We start from the raw sequence: 20,409 nt of genomic DNA on the forward strand, positions 1-20,409 counted from the left end.
AAGGAACTTTGTTATGTTTGCTGGAGGCAGGACAGTGTATAAGGCCTGACCGTCTTCACCTACTTCATCAAAGGCTTGCCCTTTCTCAAAGTTTGAAATAAGCATGTTAATTGATCGCACACTGTTCAGTTCCATTTGGATTTCTTCTCATAGCAAAGCAATCCATGTCTTTATATGGATTAAAAACCTCCATAATATCCAGGCTTGGGCTGATGTGTGGTGTAAATGATGCTTGCCCATTGGTATGAGACAATAACCAACTTGAAGGAGGGAGGGCCTAACCACCTCTCTTTGACATTTAGTGACATTACTATTGTCAAATTCCCTGCTATGCCAAAACATCAATGACCAGAAACTAAACTGGATGAGCAACATAAATATGTTGAAGGCAATTAGGGTCAATGTGGCTGGCCTTGCAAGTGATACCCTCGTCATCTGAATGAATTAATGAATGTTAAATGTTAAACACTTAAAGGATATCTGCCATAACAGATCTATCTCAAACAACCATCTATCACAAACAACTAGTCATTTCAACATGTGTTTTACTTGTTTAGGTAAAATCCTCCCTAACTCTCTGAGTTCTTGGTGTAATCACAATCTTAAGGTGCATATGCCAAAGACCACCTCCTAAAGCATAGGTAATGATGAAATGCAATGATTTTAATATGAATTTGGAGTTTTTAAGCCATGACTATTACACACACGCACTTTCTGTCATTAAACACTTCCATTAGATTTACCTGCTGTAAGTTAACTGTTTACTAATTTAGTCTTTGCTAACTTAAGCTGTGATTATTAACTGTAACTTCTTACATATAAAATTTTGTACAAACCTTTGGAGAGTAGCTTTAAAGATAACAGATCTTTAAGTTAACGAACTCGCTAACAATCATTGACCAATTATGTGCCACCTAGAGTGTGAACCTGGAGCTCTTGAGCGATTTAACCTAAGTACCATCACCGGAGTGACAGCACTTGTAGCACTTGTCACTTTTGGGAAAAGAAAATCTAAGCCAATAAACTCATTTTGGCACTGATGAAGGCCTTTTAGCTTGAAACCCCATAATATAAAATACTTTCATAATTAAGTAGATAAAAGTTAACACAATTACTTATCAAATTTGCTTGATGAATAGAGATGGATGTGCTTATGGATGAATAGATATGCTTATGTAATTATCATGCAGAAAAACCCCTGCAATTTCAAAAGATCCAATCAAACCCTTTGTTACAACTTACAAAATCAGAACGATTCTTACTCAAACAATTCGAACTGTTTTCAGTTTGTTCAGCTACTGTAAATAAAAGTCATACTGAAGCAATTTGCACATGTTTTGACTGAATTAAAGCTAAGTCTTAAAAGATAAAATAATTACTTTTTGGCACCATACAGTGTTAAACATCAGGATATTATCTGTATATATTTTAAAATGTAATAACTCCTGAAAGAAGTTAAAGGGCTGTGCTCTGATCCTTGAGTGGTTTCAAGTGAAGATTCTTTGACTATGTGGTTGAGGAATGACTGGAATAGCAGTTTGGCGCTAATGCTTCTTGCCTTGAGCACAGGTTATGTTGTAAACTTCAATGCAAAGTAAGCAGTGTTCTTTCTGTATTAAATTATTTAATACATATGATTTTTTTATGCAATAAGTGTAAATTTGGAAATTAAACTTTGCTAAAAGGTCATAGAGAAAATGAGATTCTCCTGCTTCGTTACTAAGCATTTCATCCAAGTGGACTTGCTCTTTAGAGAAAATGTTTCTTTTTATGAATATGCGACGGGTCTATGTCAATCATTTGTGACCTTGTCAACTTATGTGTGCAAGTATTTTGTAATGAACTATGTGGCATATAATTTGTTATTGATCATTAGACATTTAATTTACTTGGAAATGCAATCATTATGCTTTTGAAGGGTGGTTTTAAGCATGTATAAATCAAAGCGTATTTGATTTTAGGTAACACATTTAATCATTTGACAGAAAAAGAAAGACTCGAACAGGTGCAGCCATATGTCCTTTCCAGTGAAACCCAGCCATTAGTAAGCACAGGACTGGATATTCTCAGGATTGGTACTCAAATTGCTGGAACATGTCTCTACATAATAGAAAAGCTCTTCATTTCTGACAGTATATTTGGATCAGGACTCCTTCAGAAATGTGGCATTGTACTTCCATTTTTACAAATCCCTCCATAACATTAAAGCAGTCAGGGGAAGGCATTACACTGCCCATTTTTCCACAGTAGTCAGTTGCTGTATTCTAAAATTTTAAAGATCCAGTTTCACAGAGAACCACCTTGACAGCTGCCTTGAAATGCTAAGTACTTACAGTAAGAATGAGAGGAGGATGCCAGATAGGTACAGTGCCAAGGTGCAAGTTAACAAGAGTCATTGATAAGTAATTGTATGTTTAGAGGAGGTTGGGATGGATGGGAATGGTGATGTCAGATTTGGCTGTAGGGGAGAGGATATGTTGGGATGTCTGTTCTGAGGTAGGGTGTTTGGGTCAGCGTGAGGGTGTAAGGAAGATGTGGTTGGGTGCGCATGAGATGAGTTGGGGCCAGTTGGCTAGTTACTTGAGAGTTAGGGCAGGTATTTTGTAGTCTAACTTTTTATGTGTAACTATGTGTTAACGCAACAGAACCTTGTGAATTCTCTGATTTAAATGGTTACTTTTGGAGGGTTCCAGGCTTAGTGGAATTTCGAAGTGACATCTTCAATTTCTTGGCAATTCCTATGAGTCTGCTGTGATAGGAATTCCTCAGGGTTGCCATGGCAACTCCTACCTACACTTCAGAAATGATTTTCTAACATTTGAAATTCTGGGTCACAATCTTCACAAGTCAGCAACCTACCACTTAAATAGATTTTTAAACTCCTCTGGAAATGACTACCTTTCAATAATACTTTCCTTTGTGTTAAGATAGGGCACTTTGTCCATGTTTCTCTTACAAACTTGAATTTCTGTATCTGTTGTTTGCACCCTCTGAAATGCTGCTACTTTCAGTTTGGCTCAAAATTAAGTGTATTTTCTCAGTAGAGATTATTTCATTAATTAAATCAAAATAAATACATATTTACACACCAATTACAAAATTGAGATTGGGCACTCAACATGTTTTCAATTCTTCACAGAACTTGTCTATACCTTTTGAATTATTTTTAAAAATTCAACACTGGATGTCAATTTTTATATTAGTTTTGACCTTTTCAGTCCTGACAAGTTGTTGTGAAATGATGCAAATGGAATTTTAGCTGTAAAAGGCAAAAAGTCTAATTAACGTAGTAGTGTAATGTTTTACTAGTGATAATTGCATTTTTATTTGATTGTTTATTTGTGAATAAAGTAGATTTTCTTTTAAGTAGTGCTGCATTGTTGAAGCAAACATACTCTATAACTGTTAGGGCAAGGCAAAAGTTAGCTACATATTTAATAATGGCATATATAACCGTGGGCGGCACGGTGGCACAGTGGTTAGCACTGCTGCCTCACAGCGCCTGAGACCCGGGTTCAATTCCCGCCTCAGGCGACTGACTGTGTGGAGTTTGCACGTTCTCCCCGTGTCTGCGTGGGTTTCCTCCGGGTGCTCCGGTTTCCTCCCACAGTCCAAAAGATGTGCAGGGTCAGGTGAATTGGCCATGCTAAATTGCCCGTAGTGTTAGGTAAGGGGTAAATGTAGGGGTATGGGTGGGTTTCGCTTCGGCGGGTCGGTGTGGACTTGTTGGGCCGAAGGGCCTGTTTCCACACTGTAATGTAATGTAATCTAATCTAATCTAATATAACATTGGATGTTTCTTTAGAGTTTTTCCATACTCCTCTATGGATGCACTGACTTTTGTTCAGCTTCATTTCTGGTCGCCTTTGCTCCTTACTCATTAGTTTTACATGAGCCCAGATGTCCTGTGTTTAACTAATTATTTGTTTTTTTACCATTGATCCTTGCAGGAAGCATTTCAGGATATCAATCAGTCATATTAAACTTGGCTGACTTATATACACCTGTCCCAGGCTATCTGTGGAAATCCTGACTATGGTCTTAGCTGGAAGGTTTAGAGGGATATGGACCAAGCACAGCCAAATGGAATTAGTTTAGTTTGGGAAACCTGGTCAGCATGATCAAGCTGGACCAAAGAGTCATACAGCACAGAAATAGACCCTATGTCCCAAATCGTGAATTAAACCTGCGACCCCTTCACTATTCAAAGTGTATGGGGAGTTGCTAAATATGGGTTCCTGCCAGATTTGATTATCTCCAGCACTTTGTGTTTCTATTGCATTATTTTATAGTAAATTAATGACTGATTTACATTGTTGTCAGCAGCAAGTGCTGCAGTGGCTAGCAATATGTTGTGCATGTCATTCTTGATGCTCTAAATTCAAGTGTGATCTGTTTTAAAAAATAACTTGCTCTACAAGATATTTATGAATGGTTTTTCATTTTCAGGATTTTTAATATGTAGAAAGAAGCAGTTTTAAATTTAATTCCCAATTTCTGATGCATTAGAATCCAGTTATTACAATTTCACTCTCTCTTTCCTTGTCCTGCAGCAGCAAGATCTTGCTGAAGCAACCAATCCTCTGGTCCATCAACTCTCAAATGAAAGCAGGGTTTCCCGAGCAGACTCTCTCTGTGAGTTCTTTGATGCACAGGAAGTCTTGCTGTCAGCGAGCTCATCAGAGAATGAGGTTGGTGTGCTGCTGAGGAAGTTATTCACTTGTAAAGTGATTCAGGATGTATTGTGGGCTGTAAGGTCATAGCAGCTATCAGAGTATGATCTGGCCTGAGCATGACTTCCCTTTCTCGACTGATATTTCAGTAGTCATTGGTGGGTTTAGTCCATGTGAGTTGAAAAAATAAAACAATAAAAAATATTCTCACTTTTGTCATGGAACCTGTGGCAGTTCTGAAGTTGCTCGGAGTGTACCTAGGTTGGATGGTATTTGAGAATACATTAAGTCTTGATTATGCCCAACACAATGGAAAAGCCTGATGTATAGGTGATTAGGAATGCATAATGTATTGGGATAAAAACAATTTTATGCTGTAGAAAGAGCGGAAAGCTGATTTGTTTTTCTGAGAAGGTGGATAATGACAGTATTAAACCTGTGTGAAGGGCAGTCCCTTAAGAGAGGGAACTGTTAATATGTCAACTAAAGTGTCAAAGATGCTGAATGTTGCATGTTTTTTTCATTGTCATAACATCGGATACTTGATGCAGTTCAGCCACATGGAATTTAATGAGAATTGCTAAAGTTGCCAAATCTTCGTTGTGCCCAACATCAGCTGCACTTGGGGCATGTACCTTCTTTGATCCTACTCTTCCTCAATTTCTGTCCATAAGTAATCTTGCTTTATCTCCATAACCCTTGATATCCTTACAGATTAAAAACCTATCACAACCTTGAGTACACTTAATGACCCAGCTTCAACAGCCCTCTGCAGTAAAGAATCCCAGAGATTCAATACCCTCAGAAAGAATAAAAACCCTCCTCATCTCTGCCTTACTCTAAAATTATGCCTACTGGCCGTAGACCTCCCCACAAGAGGATTCAAACTCTCAGGATCTATCCTGTCAAGGCCCCTGACAATCTTATATTTCAATAAGGTCTCCTGACATTCTTCTAAAATCCAGTAAGTACAGGCCCAACCTGCCCAATCTACTCAAGCTCCTCTCACGAGAAAATCCCTCCACAAATAGAATCCAACTAGGGAATATTATCTGAACTGCTTCCAATGCTAGTCTATCATGCATCAAAATTATTGACTGTATTCCAGGTGTGGTGTAACTAGTGTCTTGTATTGTTTTAGTAAGAGCTCCCTAATTTTAGACTCCATTTGCCTTTAAAATAATTTGTCTTCCCTATTACCACTGAACTTGGATGCTATCTTGTAGTGATTCAAGCATGAGCAGGCTAAGAGAGGAGCCATAAATCTTAGCTTCGTCAGCCACACTTCGATTCCCTGAGAGAACATTTTCAAAAAAAACTCCGAAAATGAGGATGGGTATAAAGCTCATGGGAAATTTTCTTTTTGCATGAAATCTTTTAGACCTGTTGTCTTCTCTGTAGAAGAACATGTGTGGCTTCATTTTCTGCTTCCTTTTTAGTATGTGAATGAGATTTTCTGCTCATAACTATGACCGGTTATTGTGAGAAGTTTGCCAGTGCTGAGTTAATGTCCTGTGTGTGTATTGTCAGCATCACTCTGTCCTGTATTATTAACAATGCTTGCTATTTTGGTGGATATGATTTGGGTGCTTTTGAGAAGAGTGAATAATTTGTTTTTATTTTTGTTGTAGGCCTCAGATGATGATTCATATGTCAGTGACATAAGTGACAATGTTTCAGAGGATAACTTGAGCACCGACGCAGAAACAAATGCTCAGAACACATGTAAGATCATTCAGGATATTTTCTGCTTTCGGCTTTCACTTTGTATACAAATGTGTGCCAGGAGTGTTGGTGGGTGAATTCTCATTGAAATTGGGGATTATCCTCAGGTATATTTTTGTTGAAAATGCTATTTACAAATATACGATGGAGGAGGCAGCTTCCTTCTCTTCTCCATCATCCAAGGTGTGAATAACTCTTTTCAAAATTGTCAGACTGATAATTAGAATATAATTGCTCTCTGTTGAATAAGGCATCACTTATTGTAAACTATATCACCTTCCTTCCAATTTTTATGCAGTTTTCATTCCTTTTCTGCTGAAGATAGAATATTGGGGCATGACTGTGAACATTGGCAGCCTTCAAATGTTCAGGATTTGGTCACAAGGAGCATGGAATGTTTCATCACAGTCACATGTTTGGCGAGTTGCCTTTTAGAATTAGGAATCTTGAAGCTTTCTTCCCACCCCCACTTCCAGAGAGAATGCTAAACCATTGGTTTGACTGAGACTGCTAATAATTTCCTCTGAAGCCTTGGTACGGTCATCCTCAGAGATAAAAAATGGGGTTTCTGGTGGAACCGGGTGTTTCTCTGCAGAGATCAAGGATAGGTTTGCAAAAACTGCAAGACAAGAGAGAGGGAAGTGTTGTGTAACGATGGGGAGAGACAGTGAGGTTGATGAGAAAGTTGCAGTGGAATTAAGTGTTTGTTTGATGTGACATAAATGTTTCAGTATCCCTGCAGGAACTGTTCCAGTCTTCTGTGAGGGCCTGAAATCTTCCTTGGTAGAGTTTGAGATCCTGGTATTGGACACATCTCCACTCATTTGAGATGTGTCTGTGGGCGGCACGGTGGCTCAGTGGTTAGCACTGCTGCCTCACAGCACCAGGGTCCTGGGTTCGATTTCCGCCTGTCTGTGTGGAGTTTGCACATTCTGCCTGTGTCTGCGTGGGTTTCCTCCGGGTGCTCCAGTTTCCTCCCGCAATCCAAAGATGTGCAGGTCAGGTGAATTGGCCATGTTAAATTGCCCACAGTGTTAGTTGGTTTAGTAAGGGTAAATAAAGGGTAGGGGAATGGGTTTGGGTGAGTTTCTCTTCAGAGGGGCGGTGTGGACTTGTTGGGCTGAAGGGCCTGTTTCCACACTGTAGATAATCTAATCTAAAAACAATTATGAGCTGTCTTCTGTAATGAGTAATTGGGGGTAATAAGTGAGATGACAGTGGGTGGTATTCCTCCTGGTGCATGTGGGGGTAAAGTGATGAGATGTGTTGAAAATTGAGGAAGCAGCACAGAAGGGTTAGTGTTTTGGGATGTTGAGGGGAAGAGTAAGAGAGCGAAGGTGTTGAAGGCAGTAGTGAGATGGTACAGTAAATGTCTTGGTGGGAGTTAAGTGCAAGGTGACAGAGAGAGGAATGTGACACTTACCTTGGCAGAGCAGAGATGGTTCTTGACCCTTTTTTTTTTATAGCACCATTGTCCATTCCTCCACAGTTGAGTTGGCATTGACCCAGGTATCAGTTTCACACCAGGCTGGCAGTGTCCTCCAGGAAGGGAATGGCTTCCTCTGCACTCCCAAGTCCACCAGAACCATATCAGAAAATTGTGATGCTATCTTCTCCTCCTCTGATATCTTCTGACATTGTCTGTGACTGAGCAGGGCAGCTTCAAAATGCCAGTACTTGTGTAACTGGTGGCATTATGGTGGCATGGGTGCAAGGGATGGTTGTGTTTTAGTGGCTACCTGCTGAGTGGCAAGTTGTTCCAGAAAAAAAGCATGGTAAGATGGGGTGAAAATTGGACATGAGGATGTCATTGAGACAGGATAGGTGATTAATGAGCCATGTTTGGAAAAGATGCGACAAGAGAACTCACTGGACTTCTGGCGACAAGCCCTTCAAAAGGTACTCCATGCAACTCCGACTTGGCCAAAAAAAGTAAGGTTCAGCCCACTGGAGAAGAATGTTGGGCAGAATGCTAACCTTGCATTCTGTCTGATCCTGTTTGTTTCCTATCGATTGAATGGGATGAACATTTCCCCCAATGTATTTGTAAACTATATCAAATTTGACTGTGATGGCTCAGTTAATGTTTAACTGCTGTATGTCTTACCCTAGTGGTATTCTTCAGGAAAAGTGAGTACTTAAATTATCTGTGCAAAACAAACTGTAACAATCACTGTAATTTTATGACCAAGTCTTCATGATCTTAAGCAGTGTTTCTTTTACTTAAATAAAACAGGTCCTGCTCAAAATGGTACAAGTCACAATGTTAGAAGAAGATCATGCCTGCCTGTTCCCGGACCAACCAATAGTAACATAAGCTTGTGGAATATTCTAAGGAATAACATAGGGAAAGACCTTTCTAAAGTTTCCATGCCAGTTCAGTTAAACGAACCAGTGAACACGCTCCAGCGCCTCTGTGAAGAGCTGGAATACAGTGAGCTACTGGATACGGCATCTCAAACTGATGACCCATTTGAAAGGATGGTAAATGAATATTTTATTTCATCTGCACATGCAAGGTCTGCACTAGATCCAGGATACGTGTTTGAATTTCTTCATGTATATTGTTTTGTTAGTGAGAAATTAAGAGCTATTGACTTTCTGTTGCTCATGATAAATCAGTATGAATTTCCAGTGCAATTAGTTTTGCACCTGCCTGGCAATAATCTCGAACTGTAGATTGATATGGTTCATATCCTCCTCCAACAATGCTTTTCATCTCTTAGATTCTTACCTATTTCTACTCTTGATGTGTGTCTATCTTTGAGTTGATCTGCCCTTCTGTCTTACCTTTATGTTTGCAATGATTTCCATGTACAGTTTAGGCTGAAAATGCTTTAAGTGCAGAGCTGGTCAGATAACATCCGTGGAGGGGGAAGCAAAGACATAATTTTCACCAGGAGGCAAACAGGAGATGGGTCTGTTTTATAACCCATATCTGGTGGGAAGCTGATTTAAGTTTAGATTCTCATAAAGAAGACAGGCTGCCTGTCTGTTTGGGACCAGTGGGTATGGGATTGGAGCTGGGTGAGGTGAAATGTGAGACTAAATATATCTCCGAACAGCCATCACTGAGGCTACTAATTGTCTGATGAGAGAATCTGCAGTTCATGCCAAAGTCTCTATTACATCAGAGGAAAGCAAAATGAAACATAGAAGATTGAGACATGGCACCCAGGACAATACAGACCCTCAGTTCATCAAATACAATCTGGATCTATTGCTATTGGCCTCGGATGAAGAGCAGCGCCCTCTTCCCAAAGGGTAGCTGCTCTTCATTCAGCTTCATCCACTTTCTCCTCTTACTCCTCAACCCTAACCCTGATGCTCAGAAGCATCAGTATGTACCATCTACAGAATGCACTGCAGAAATTCACCCAGACTCCTTAGACAGCATCTTCCAAATCATGAGCACTACCCTCAAGATGGTGTACAGCAGCAGATACAAGGGAACGCTACTACTTGCAAATTCCCCTCGAAGCCACTCACAATCCTGATTTGAAAATTATCACTGTTCCTTCAATGTCATTAGGTCAAAATCCTAGAATTCTCAGTGACGATGTGCTGAAAAAGAATAACTTGCACTGCTTTTAACTCCCATTCCTTTTCATCTACTCATTCCCTTGTTTACTAAAAGTTGCTTACAAGATGAAACTTCTTTTGTTTGTTCACGGGAATTTAAGTGGGTGTCGTTGACGAGGCCAATATTTGTGGCTCATTCATGGGTAAGTAAAGTATTCCTAACTGAAAGGTTCTTTTATTCTTTGGAAACATTGATATTGCCTGTGCCTACAGAATAAAATGTATTGCTTATCCATAAGGATGTAGGAGCATTGTCATTCAGCATAGAGTCTGATTTAATGTGAAGAGGTTTACCTCAGATTACAACAGATCTTGACCAGATGGGTCAATGGGCTGAGAAGTGGCAGATGGAGTTTAATTCAAATGTGAGGTGCTGCATTTTGGGAAAGCAAATCTTAGCAGGACTTATACACTTAATGGTAAGATCCCCCTAGGGAGTATTGCTGAACAAAGGGACTTTGGAGTGCAGGTTCATAGCTCCTTGAAAGTGGAGTCACAGGTAGATAGGATAGTGAAGAAGCGTTTGGTATGCTTTCCTTTATTGGTCAGAGTATTGAGTACAGGAGTTGGGAGGTCATGTTACGGCTGTACAGGACATTGGTTAGGCCACTTGGAATATTGCATGCAATTCTGGTCTCCTTCCTATCGGAAAGACGTTGTGAAACTTGAAAGCATTCAGAAAAGATTTAGAAGAATGTTGCCAGGGTTGGAGGATTTGAGCTATAGGGAGAGGCTGAACAAGCTGGGGCTGTTTTCCCTGGAGTGTCGGAGGTTGAGGTATGACCTTAAGGTTTACAAAATTATGAGGGGCATGGATAGGATAAATAGACAAAGTCTTTTCCCTGGGGTGGGGGAGTCCAGAACTAGAGGGCATAGGTTTAGGGTGAGAGGGGAAAGATATAAATGAAACCTTTGGGGCAAGTTTTTCCACACAGAGGGTGGTACGTGTATGGAATGAGCTGGCAGAGGAAGTGGTGGAGGCTGGTACAATTGCAACATTTAAGAGGCATTTGGATGGGTATATGAATAGGAAGGGTTTGGAGGGATATGGGCTGGGATATCTGGTCGGCATGGACGGGTTGGACCGAAGGGTCTGTTTCCATGCTGTACATCTCTGACTCTAATGAGATCTGATAACCCTCAATTCCACTTTGTTCTCTTTTCCCCATCACTCTTAATTCCCTTATTAATTAAAATAAAACTGTCTATCTCAGCCTTGAATATACTGAATGATCTAACCTCGAGACCCCTCTTTGTTAAAAATTCCACAAATTAACTGCCTTAAGAAATTCTTCTTTTTCTCTGCCTTAAAAGGACAATTTTCTTATTCAGATATTATGCTGTTGGGTCATCGTCTGCCCCAGAAGCAGAAAATAAGCTTTTCGCATCTACTGTTTCAAGTCCCTAAAAGTCTGAGTGTTTTAATAAAGTAACCTTTCATTCTTCTAAAATCCAGTGAATCCAGACCTAACCTACTCAACCTCACCTCATAAAATAATCTCTCCATACCTGGGATCAACCTTGTGGAATGCCTCCAATGCCATTATATCTTTCCTTCGATTAAGGGCCCAAAACTGTTCAGAATGCCACCTGTCATTTGGCTAAGCTGGTACCTTGAGTAGATTTAGCAAGACTTCCCTTTTTATATTCTCCATTCATTTTGAAATAAAAGCCAGTAGTTCATTTGCCCTCTCTATTACCTACTGAACCTGTATGCCAGGTTTTTGTGATTTATGCACAAGTATTAGATTTTTTTAGATTTGAATTAGATTAGATTACCAAAGTGTGGAAACAGGCCTTTCGGCCCAACAAGTCCACACCGACCCGCCGAAGCGTAACCCACCCAGACCCATTCTCCTACATTTACCCCTTACCTAACACCTTACCTAAGGGGGGGTAGATATAGGACTGAAGCTAGGGGTAGGTTCTTCATTCAGCGAGTCGTAAGTTCATGGAATGCCCTGCCAGTAGCAGTGGTGGACTCTCCCTCTTTATGGGCATTTAAGCGGGCATTGGATAGGTATATGGAGGATAGTGGGTTAGTATAGGTTAGGTGGGCTTGGATCAGCGCAACATCGAGGGCCAAAGGGCCTGTACTGCGCTGTATTCTTCTATGTTCTATGTTCTATGTTCTACTACGGGCAATTTAGCATAGCCAATTCACCTAACCTACACATTTTTGGATTGTGGGAGGAAACCGGAGCACCCGGAGGAAACCCACGCAGTCACGGGGAGAATGTGCAAACTCCACACAGTCAGTCGCCTGAGGCGGGAATTGAACCCGGGTCTCTGGCGCTGTGAGGCTGCAGTGCTAACCACTGTGCCACCGTGCCGCCCACCAAGTACTCCCAAAGCCCTCTGTCTTGTAACTTTCTACAGTCTTTCTGCATTTAACTAATATTCCCCTCATATATTCTTATTGCCAAACTGCACAACCTCACAATTTGCTCGTTAAATTCAGTTTCCCAAGCTTTTGTCCATTCGCTTAACCTGCATGTATCCCTCTGTACTTTCTTTGTAATCCTCACCACTTGCCTTCCCACCTGTTTTTGTTATTACAAACTTGGCAATTGTACATGTACTTTCCTCATCTGAGTTATTACAATATATTATAAAATATTATGACCATAGCACTGATCCCTGTGCCAGTCCACTAGTTACTGGTTGCCATACTGAAATGCTCCCCCTTATTCCAATACTCTGTCTTTTGTTAGTTAGCCAGTCCATTATACATGCTAATATATTATCTCCAATAGCATGGACTCTTAAGTAGCTGAAAATGTGTTGCTGGAAAAGCGCAGCAGGTCAGGCAGCATCCAAGGAACAGGAGAATCGACGTTTCGGGCATAAGCCCTTCTTCAGGAATTCTTCAGGCTTATGACCAAAACGTCGATTCTCGTGTTCCTTGGATGCTGCCTGACCTGCTGCGCATTTTCAGCTCTGATCTCCAGCATCTGCAGTCCTCACTTTCTCCTCTTTGGATTCTTAAGTACCCTGACATCTACTTTATCAAATGTCTTCTGAAAATCCAAATGTATTGTATCCACTGTTTCCCTTTATCTATCCTGCTTATTACCTTTCAGAAGAATTTTAATAACCCTAGCCAAGCTGGTGCTGGATTGAACAATCCATTCTGTGACAATCATTCACTTCTGCCTTTTTTGTTGCCTGAGTACTGCAATTTCACTAAAATTTCCAGGAAAGATCAAGAATTAGACTTCTGAGCCGATCCGTGTGATAACAAATCCATTACCTCAATGTAGCTATTACAAAATTTTGATAAAATTGTTATATTTTGGAGGAGTGTAAAATTGCACACATTTAAATTTTGTACTAAGGATTATTGTAAAATTCTTTTCCTTTGCCAGCTTTTATAAACAGCAAAAAAAAACACAGATAAGAAAATGTATATTTGAGATTTGTTTTGTTTTGTCCAAATTACTTTGAAGCAATGAATGATAATAGAATTTATAAAGTCAATCTCAGATTTAGATTTATTAAGTTTTCTTCGTTCTTTGTTTTCAATGGAGAAATGCATGTCTAATGAACATCCCTACATTTGATATGCATGTAATGGATTGGTAATGGTTCAGGTTTTCTAATCTAATGGGCCCAATATTCCGTTAAGCAGTTAAAGTGATGGAATAAGAACAGTCATTCATCTCTTGTATTCCCATAGGTGTTTGTCGCAGCTTTTGCAGTTTCAGCATATGCATCTTCATATTACAGAGCTGGAAGTAAGCCATTTAACCCAGTTCTAGGGGAGACATATGAATGCATAAGAAAAGAACAAGGCTTCTGGTTTATTGCTGAACAGGTAATGGCTCTTGCTGCATAACAAGTATATACAAGTATAAAGAAAGTGACTGAACAACTGGGATTCCTGAACGGGTTCTCGTATGGGGAAACTGGGAAAAAACGTTTGTAGTTAAGCAAATTATGTTTGTAATACATACCTTGTAATTCAGAAGTGTTTCTCTTCTAATTTCTAAGAGACAGGTTAATTCTATGTACATTACAACAGATTTTATCAAAGAACACCTTAAGTGGTTTCCAGTGCGGTTTTTGTCTTATACAGTCAAGCTGTTCGATGGCAATTGGCCTGTTCCACATGTAGAAGTATTGCAGTGTGGGCCACACATCCATCCAGTTAGACACATATCATTTGAAGATGGGCCAGGGTTATTCACCACATACCTGCAACTGGTGCATCAGTAATATCATGCTGCTGCAATGGCAATAAGGACTCTTGATAAGTTAGACTCTAGGTGGAGCAGAAGTACATCTTTCAAAAGTAATTGATTCCATAGACATCAGTTTATCTTGAGAGTGACGAGATTGTTAAGCTTTGGTATCTTCGCCAAAATGTCAACACCTCTTGGGTGATGTGATTTCCACAAAGGTCTTTAAAGCACTGTGTCTAAAGCTCCGAGGGCTGCCCAGGAAATGCTAAGGCATTGCTCCTTATTGTGTTTATCCAAAGGGTGCAATTTTGGCAGAAGTTTGGTGGAACCGCATTCTGTTCAATTTTCCAATCCTCTGAATTTGAAGCTTCTACCTATTGATATTTAAGGGTTTCATTACAGAAGTAGAAACAAATTAAGTTAAAAGAGCCATGAATGCAGGCTTTTGGCAAGTTGCAGGTGAGTTAACTCCATCAAAGTTAAGGGATAGATACTCTCGCCATCAAGTTGGGACTTTTCTGTGTCCCTGGCAGATGAAGGCCCTAATAGCAATAAACACATTAAATTGACAATTAAAGACAAAAGTATATTTGTGAATTTTGGACTTTTATTTAAATTTAAGATTAAAAATAAAGGTAACTATTAAATAGCAAACTTATGGAGGAAAATGGGCGGCATGGTGGCTCAGTGGTTAGCACTGCTGCCTCAGCGCAAGGGACCCAGTTCGATTCCAGCCTCGGGTGACTGACTGTGTGGAGTTTGCATGTTCTCCCCGTGTCTGCGTGGGTTTCCTGCGGGTGCTCCGGTTTCCTCCCACAATCCAAAGATGTGCAGGTCAGGTGAATTGGCTGTGCTAAATTGCCCATATTGTTAGGTACATTAGTCAGAGGGAAATGGGTCTGGGTGGGTTACGCTTCGGAGGGTTGGTGTGGACAGGTTGGGCAGAAGGGCCTGTTTCCGTACTGTAGGGAATCTAATTTTTTTTAAATTGTAACGTACTTCACTTTCCAACAATGTTTTGTTTTAGGTCAGCCACCATCCTCCAATATCTGCATGTCACGCTGAATCAAAAAACTTTACTTTCTGGCAAGGTAGGTGTATGTTGGAATGGAGAATGTTGTCATTGCTAAGGACCCGAAGAACTTTTATGAAATGAAGGTTTTGTAATACTCAGCAATAATAGCAATTTGGAAATTTCATTGTGGAGTAGCAGTCAGAAAGGAAGTTTTTATGCATACTAGGTTGGAAATGGGAAATGTATGAATCTCGAGCTGCAGAATAGAATGGACTGTCTGTAAAATGGAGAAGCAAATCATTCAATGAAATCATGGGCTGATCAGATAATCCTCAACTCCACTTTCCTGGCTTTTTCCCTATAAACCGAGGTTTCTTGGAGTTTGAAAATCTGTCCATCTCAGACTTAAATGTACTTATTGATCCACTTTCAACAGCCCTTTGTCGTAAAGAATTTCATGGATTCATTACCCTCTGAGACAAGTAGTTCCTCCTCATCTTTGTCTTGAAAGGGCGACCTGTTATTTTGTGACTATGACAGCTGGTTGTAGACTCGTCCACGTGGGGAAACAACCTTTCTGCACCAACCCAGTAAGGTCCCCCGAGAATCATGTATGTTTCAATAAAGTCACCTCATTATTCTAAATTCCAATGAGTCTAGACTCAACCTACTCAACCCTTCCTCATGAGAGAGTCCTTTAATACTTGGTAACAGCCGAGTGAACCATCACTGGACTGTCTCCAATGCCAGTATATCTTTACTTGGATAGGGGTCCCAAAACTGTCAGTGTATTCCAGCTGTGGTCAGACTGGTGCTAGTATAGTTAGAACAAAACTTCTCTATTTTGGTATTCCATTTCTAGTGAAATAAAGGCCAACTGCATTGAAATACTATTCAGTTTCTCTTTTCCTGCCAAAGTGCACAATCTCACATTTTTCTACATTATATACATCTGTCAAGTTTTTACCCACTTGCTTTACTTGTTTACAATCCTTTTTTAGATGCTTCATGTCATCCTCACCACCTGCCTTCCCTCCTATTTTGTGGCAATGACAAATTTGACTATTGTGTCTACACTTTCCTCATTCAACTCATTAATCTATATTGTAAACAAATGTGGCCCCAGCACTGATTTGCTGAGGTACTCCACTAGTTAACAGTTTGCCACTCTGAAAGTGCCCTTTTATCTCAATCTTTTTTTTCCCTGTTAGTAAATTCTCAATCTCTACTAATATATGACCTCCAATGCAATAGGCTTTTATCTTATTTAGTAGCCTAATGTGTGGTACCTTATTAAATGTCTTCTGAAAATCCAACTACATTGCATCCCATTAATCTCTCCTACTTGTTACTACTTTAAAGAAATGTGATAAATTTGTCAGGCATGATTTCCCCTTTGTGAAGCCATGCTGACTCTGCTTGATTGGTTTATGTATTCCTAAATGCTCTATTATTGCATCCCTTATGACAGACTTTAACATTTTACCAATTACAGACATCAAACTAACTGGGTTATCACTACATTTTTTTTTGTCTGTTTCCATTTCTAAATAAGATAATTACTTTGGCAGTTTTCCAATTCTTCTAGACTTTGCAAAGTCTAAGGATTTTTGGAAGGTTACGATCAGTGCTTCCACTATCCGTGGATATATTTCTTTTAGTAGCCTATGATGCATCCCATCAGTTCCATGTTATTTATCAGTCTTGGCTCCATTTGTTTCCTTAGTACTTTTTCTCTGATGTTAATTATTGCATTTATTACCTCTACTCCTTTTGCCCCTTGATTATTTAGGGATTTCGGAATGTTATTAATGTCTTCTGTTAAGACTGATGTAAAGTATTTATTCAATTCCTCTTTCATTTCCTTGTTCTCTATTTTTATTATTTCCTCCACCCCACCTCTTACCTCCACTGATATGGATTCAACATATTCTGATCCAAAATGATTTTTTATTATCCAGTTTATTCCATCCTATACTAGCAATGCTATGCCGCCAATCTTTTTTCTCTCTGCCTATCCTTTCAAAAAGTCATATACTTTATTTATTTAATTCACTGCTTTGATCTCCTTGTAAGCACTCTTCATAATACCCATAGGATCCCAGCTATTTACATGTATTGGTGCTGTTAGTTCATTTATTTTGTTTCAAATGCTATGTGCATTTAAATAAAGAATCATTAATGTTGCCTTTTAACCATTTATTACTCACTTTGACCCTCTTTAGCTCTGTTTTTGTGTGTTGCACACATTGTCCAGTCTGAACTTCATTATCCAAATTGCTGCCCTGTCATTCTGTCTCAACCTCTTTGTAAACCTGTGACTCATGGTTCCTAAACTGGTTCTCTGGAAGAGTTATCTACTTAGTTCCATCCCTCTACTGATTTCCCTTTCTATTAATACATTTTTCTTCTTTTTCAATAGTTACTGCTCTTTTTTTTAATTATTGTGATGAATGAACTCCTGTTTCTGGAAGAGAAGCCCAATTTGTGTTGGAGGACTATAGGTGGGAGAAATCTAGGAAAGTGAGATATAAAATAAATTGGATCGATCTTTCAGAATGCCAGTTATGATAAACTGAATGATCTGCTGTGCTGTGTTCTGTGAACACAAATAATTTGTAAAATGTTTGACTTGTTCATGTCAGACTTATCGGGAATGTATCCTATAATGCCTTACAATGCAGTAAGAAATGAATCCATCAGAAAACAGAAACAATGCTATCTGGAACATTGTTGACAATGAGTTGAAGCCTGTATTCCTGATGAAGGGCTTTTGCCCAAAACTTCGATATTCCTGCTCCTCGGATGCTGCCTGAATTGCTGTGCTTTTCCAGCACCACTCTAATCTAGAATGAATTGAATAGGAAGAACTACAGTAAGAAATGAATTTATCAGAAAGCAGAAACAAATTAGGATTTTTTGGGGGGGATGTATATTCTCCAGATAAGCAGAATACTTGCAGCTATAAATATTGCACATGAAGAGAAGTGTGGATGAGTAACTAAATTAAAATAATGAATTACTAATTAGCTTTAATTGCAATGTAGTATTCTTATGCAACTATAATTTCTGATCAGTCTGTAAGTGTCATTTTATATTTATGGAGTTTTTTAAACTTTCGCTTTAGATGTGAGATGGAAGAACAAGTTCTGGGGTAAATCAATGGAGATTGTTCCAGTTGGTACAATTCATGTAACTCTACCAGCGTAAGTACTGCTAAAGAATGAATGCTGCTACAGAAAAAAGAAATAAGAAAGTTTATATTGACTTAGGTTTCAGACTGATAAAGCCAGTTTGATGTATTCCAGAAAAGCTCTTATGTTTTCTCCCATTACTGTCTAACTATCCTATTCAGTGCCAGGTTTTTCATTAACTTTCTGTCCAATTGGAAGGACTAACTTCATACGTAATTATATATGATTGATCTAAATTGATCCACCAAACTTTCATATTTTATAATGAGTATAGCCATAAAACTGACATGCATACTTTAGTTTCAAGATTGCATTAAATGTGGAAGAATAAACAGGCTTCTACAGTTCTTAGAATAGCACCCAAAAATTTAACGTATATCTTTCTTCAGCAACTTTGGAAAAAGAACTTCCATTTATTTCTTAGTCCATCGTGTTACCTACATAATTTACCTCTTGTGTAACTGCTTCCTGAAAAAAAAAATTCAAGATAGAGTCATAGAGATGTACAGCATGGAAACAGACCCTCCAGTCCAACTCGTCCATGCCGGCCAGATATCCCAACCCAATCTAGTCCCACTTGCCAGCACCTGGCCCATAATCCCTCCAAACCTTTCCTATTCATATACCCATCCAGATGCCTTTTAAATGTTGCAATTGTACCAGCCTCCACCACTTCCTGGCAGCTCATTCCATACACATACCACCCTCTGCGTGAAAAGGTTGCCTCTTTGGTCTCTTTTATGTCTTCCCCTCTTACCCTAAACCTACACCCTGTGGTTCTGGACACCCACACCCCAGGGAAGATACTTTGTCTATTTATCCTATCCATGCCACTCATGATTTATAAACCTCTATAAGGTCACCCCTCAGCCTCTGATGCTCCAGGGAAAACAGCCCTAGCCTTTTCAACATCTCCCTATAGCTCAAATTCTCCAACCCTGGCAACATCCTTCTAAATCTTTTCTGAACCCTTTCAAGTTTCACAACATCCTTCTAATAGGAAGGAGACCAAAATTGCAATATTTCAAAAGTGGCCTAACCAATGTCCTGTACAGCCGCAACATGACCTCCCAACTCCTGTACTCAATACTCTGACCAACAAAGGAAAACATACCAAACGCCTTCTTCACTATCCTATCTACCTGCGACTCGACTTTCAGGGAGCTATCAACCTGCACTCCAAGGTCTCTTTGTTCAGCAACACTGCCTGGGACCTTACCATTAAGTGTATAAGTCCTGCTAAGATTTGCTTTCCCAAAATGCAGCACCTCACATTTATCTAAATTAAACTTCATTGGCACATCTGATCAAGATCCCATTCTAATCAGAGGTAACCTTCTTCGCTGTCCACTACACCTCCCCAGTTTGGTGTCAACTGAAAACTTACTAACTATACCTCTTATGCTCACATCCAAATCATTTGTATAAATGACAAAAAGTAGTGGATCCCATGCCTATTTTTGTGGCACTCCACTGGTCACAGGCCTCCAGTCTAAAACCATCCACCATCACACTCTGTCTTCTACCTTTAAGCCAGTTCCATATCCAAATGGCTAGTTCTCCCTGTATTCCATGAGATCTAACCTTGCTAACCAGTCTCCCATGGTCCTTTGTCGAACGCCTTACTGAAGTCCATATAAATCATCTCCACCGCTCTGCCCTCATCAGTCTTCTTTGTTACTTCTTCAAAAAACTCAAATCAAGTTTGTGAGACATGATTTCCCATGCACAAAGTCATGTTGACAATCCCTAATCAGTCCTTGCCTTTCCAAATACATGTACATCCTGTCCCTCAGGATTCCCTCCAACAACTTGCCCACCACCGATGTCAGGCTCACTGGTCTGTAGTTCCCTGGCTTGTCCTTACCACCCTTAAATAGCGGCACCACGTTAGCCAACCTCCAATCTTCTGGCACCTCACTTGTGACTATCCATGATACAAATATCTCAGCGAGGGACCCAGTAATTACTTTCCTAGCTTCCCACAGAGTTCTCGGGTACACCTGATCAGGTGCTGGGGATTTATCCACCTTTAA

The 20,409-nt window shown here is 39.7% G+C and overlaps 1 protein-coding gene across 3 annotated transcripts in view; it reads left to right on the plus strand.

The window, feature by feature from the left end:
• Positions 1-20,409, plus strand: part of osbpl3b (oxysterol binding protein-like 3b) — a 218,909-nt gene that overhangs the window by 149,565 nt on the left and 48,935 nt on the right. For all 3 annotated transcript variants that reach the window (XM_043689591.2, XM_043689590.2, XM_043689594.2), the window contains 6 exons: positions 4,554-4,691; positions 6,305-6,398; positions 8,635-8,882; positions 13,660-13,797; positions 15,192-15,255; positions 18,307-18,385. In XM_043689591.2, coding sequence (XP_043545526.2) covers positions 4,554-4,691; positions 6,305-6,398; positions 8,635-8,882; positions 13,660-13,797; positions 15,192-15,255; positions 18,307-18,385 — 761 coding nt within the window. The remainder of the gene's footprint in view (positions 1-4,553; positions 4,692-6,304; positions 6,399-8,634; positions 8,883-13,659; positions 13,798-15,191; positions 15,256-18,306; positions 18,386-20,409) is intronic.

The sequence above is a fragment of the Chiloscyllium plagiosum genome, unplaced genomic scaffold (genome assembly GCF_037043375.1).
Source record: "Chiloscyllium plagiosum isolate Xiang-an unplaced genomic scaffold, Cpla_swu_hap1 HiC_scaffold_5, whole genome shotgun sequence".
NCBI classification, from domain to species: domain Eukaryota; kingdom Metazoa; phylum Chordata; class Chondrichthyes; order Orectolobiformes; family Hemiscylliidae; genus Chiloscyllium; species Chiloscyllium plagiosum.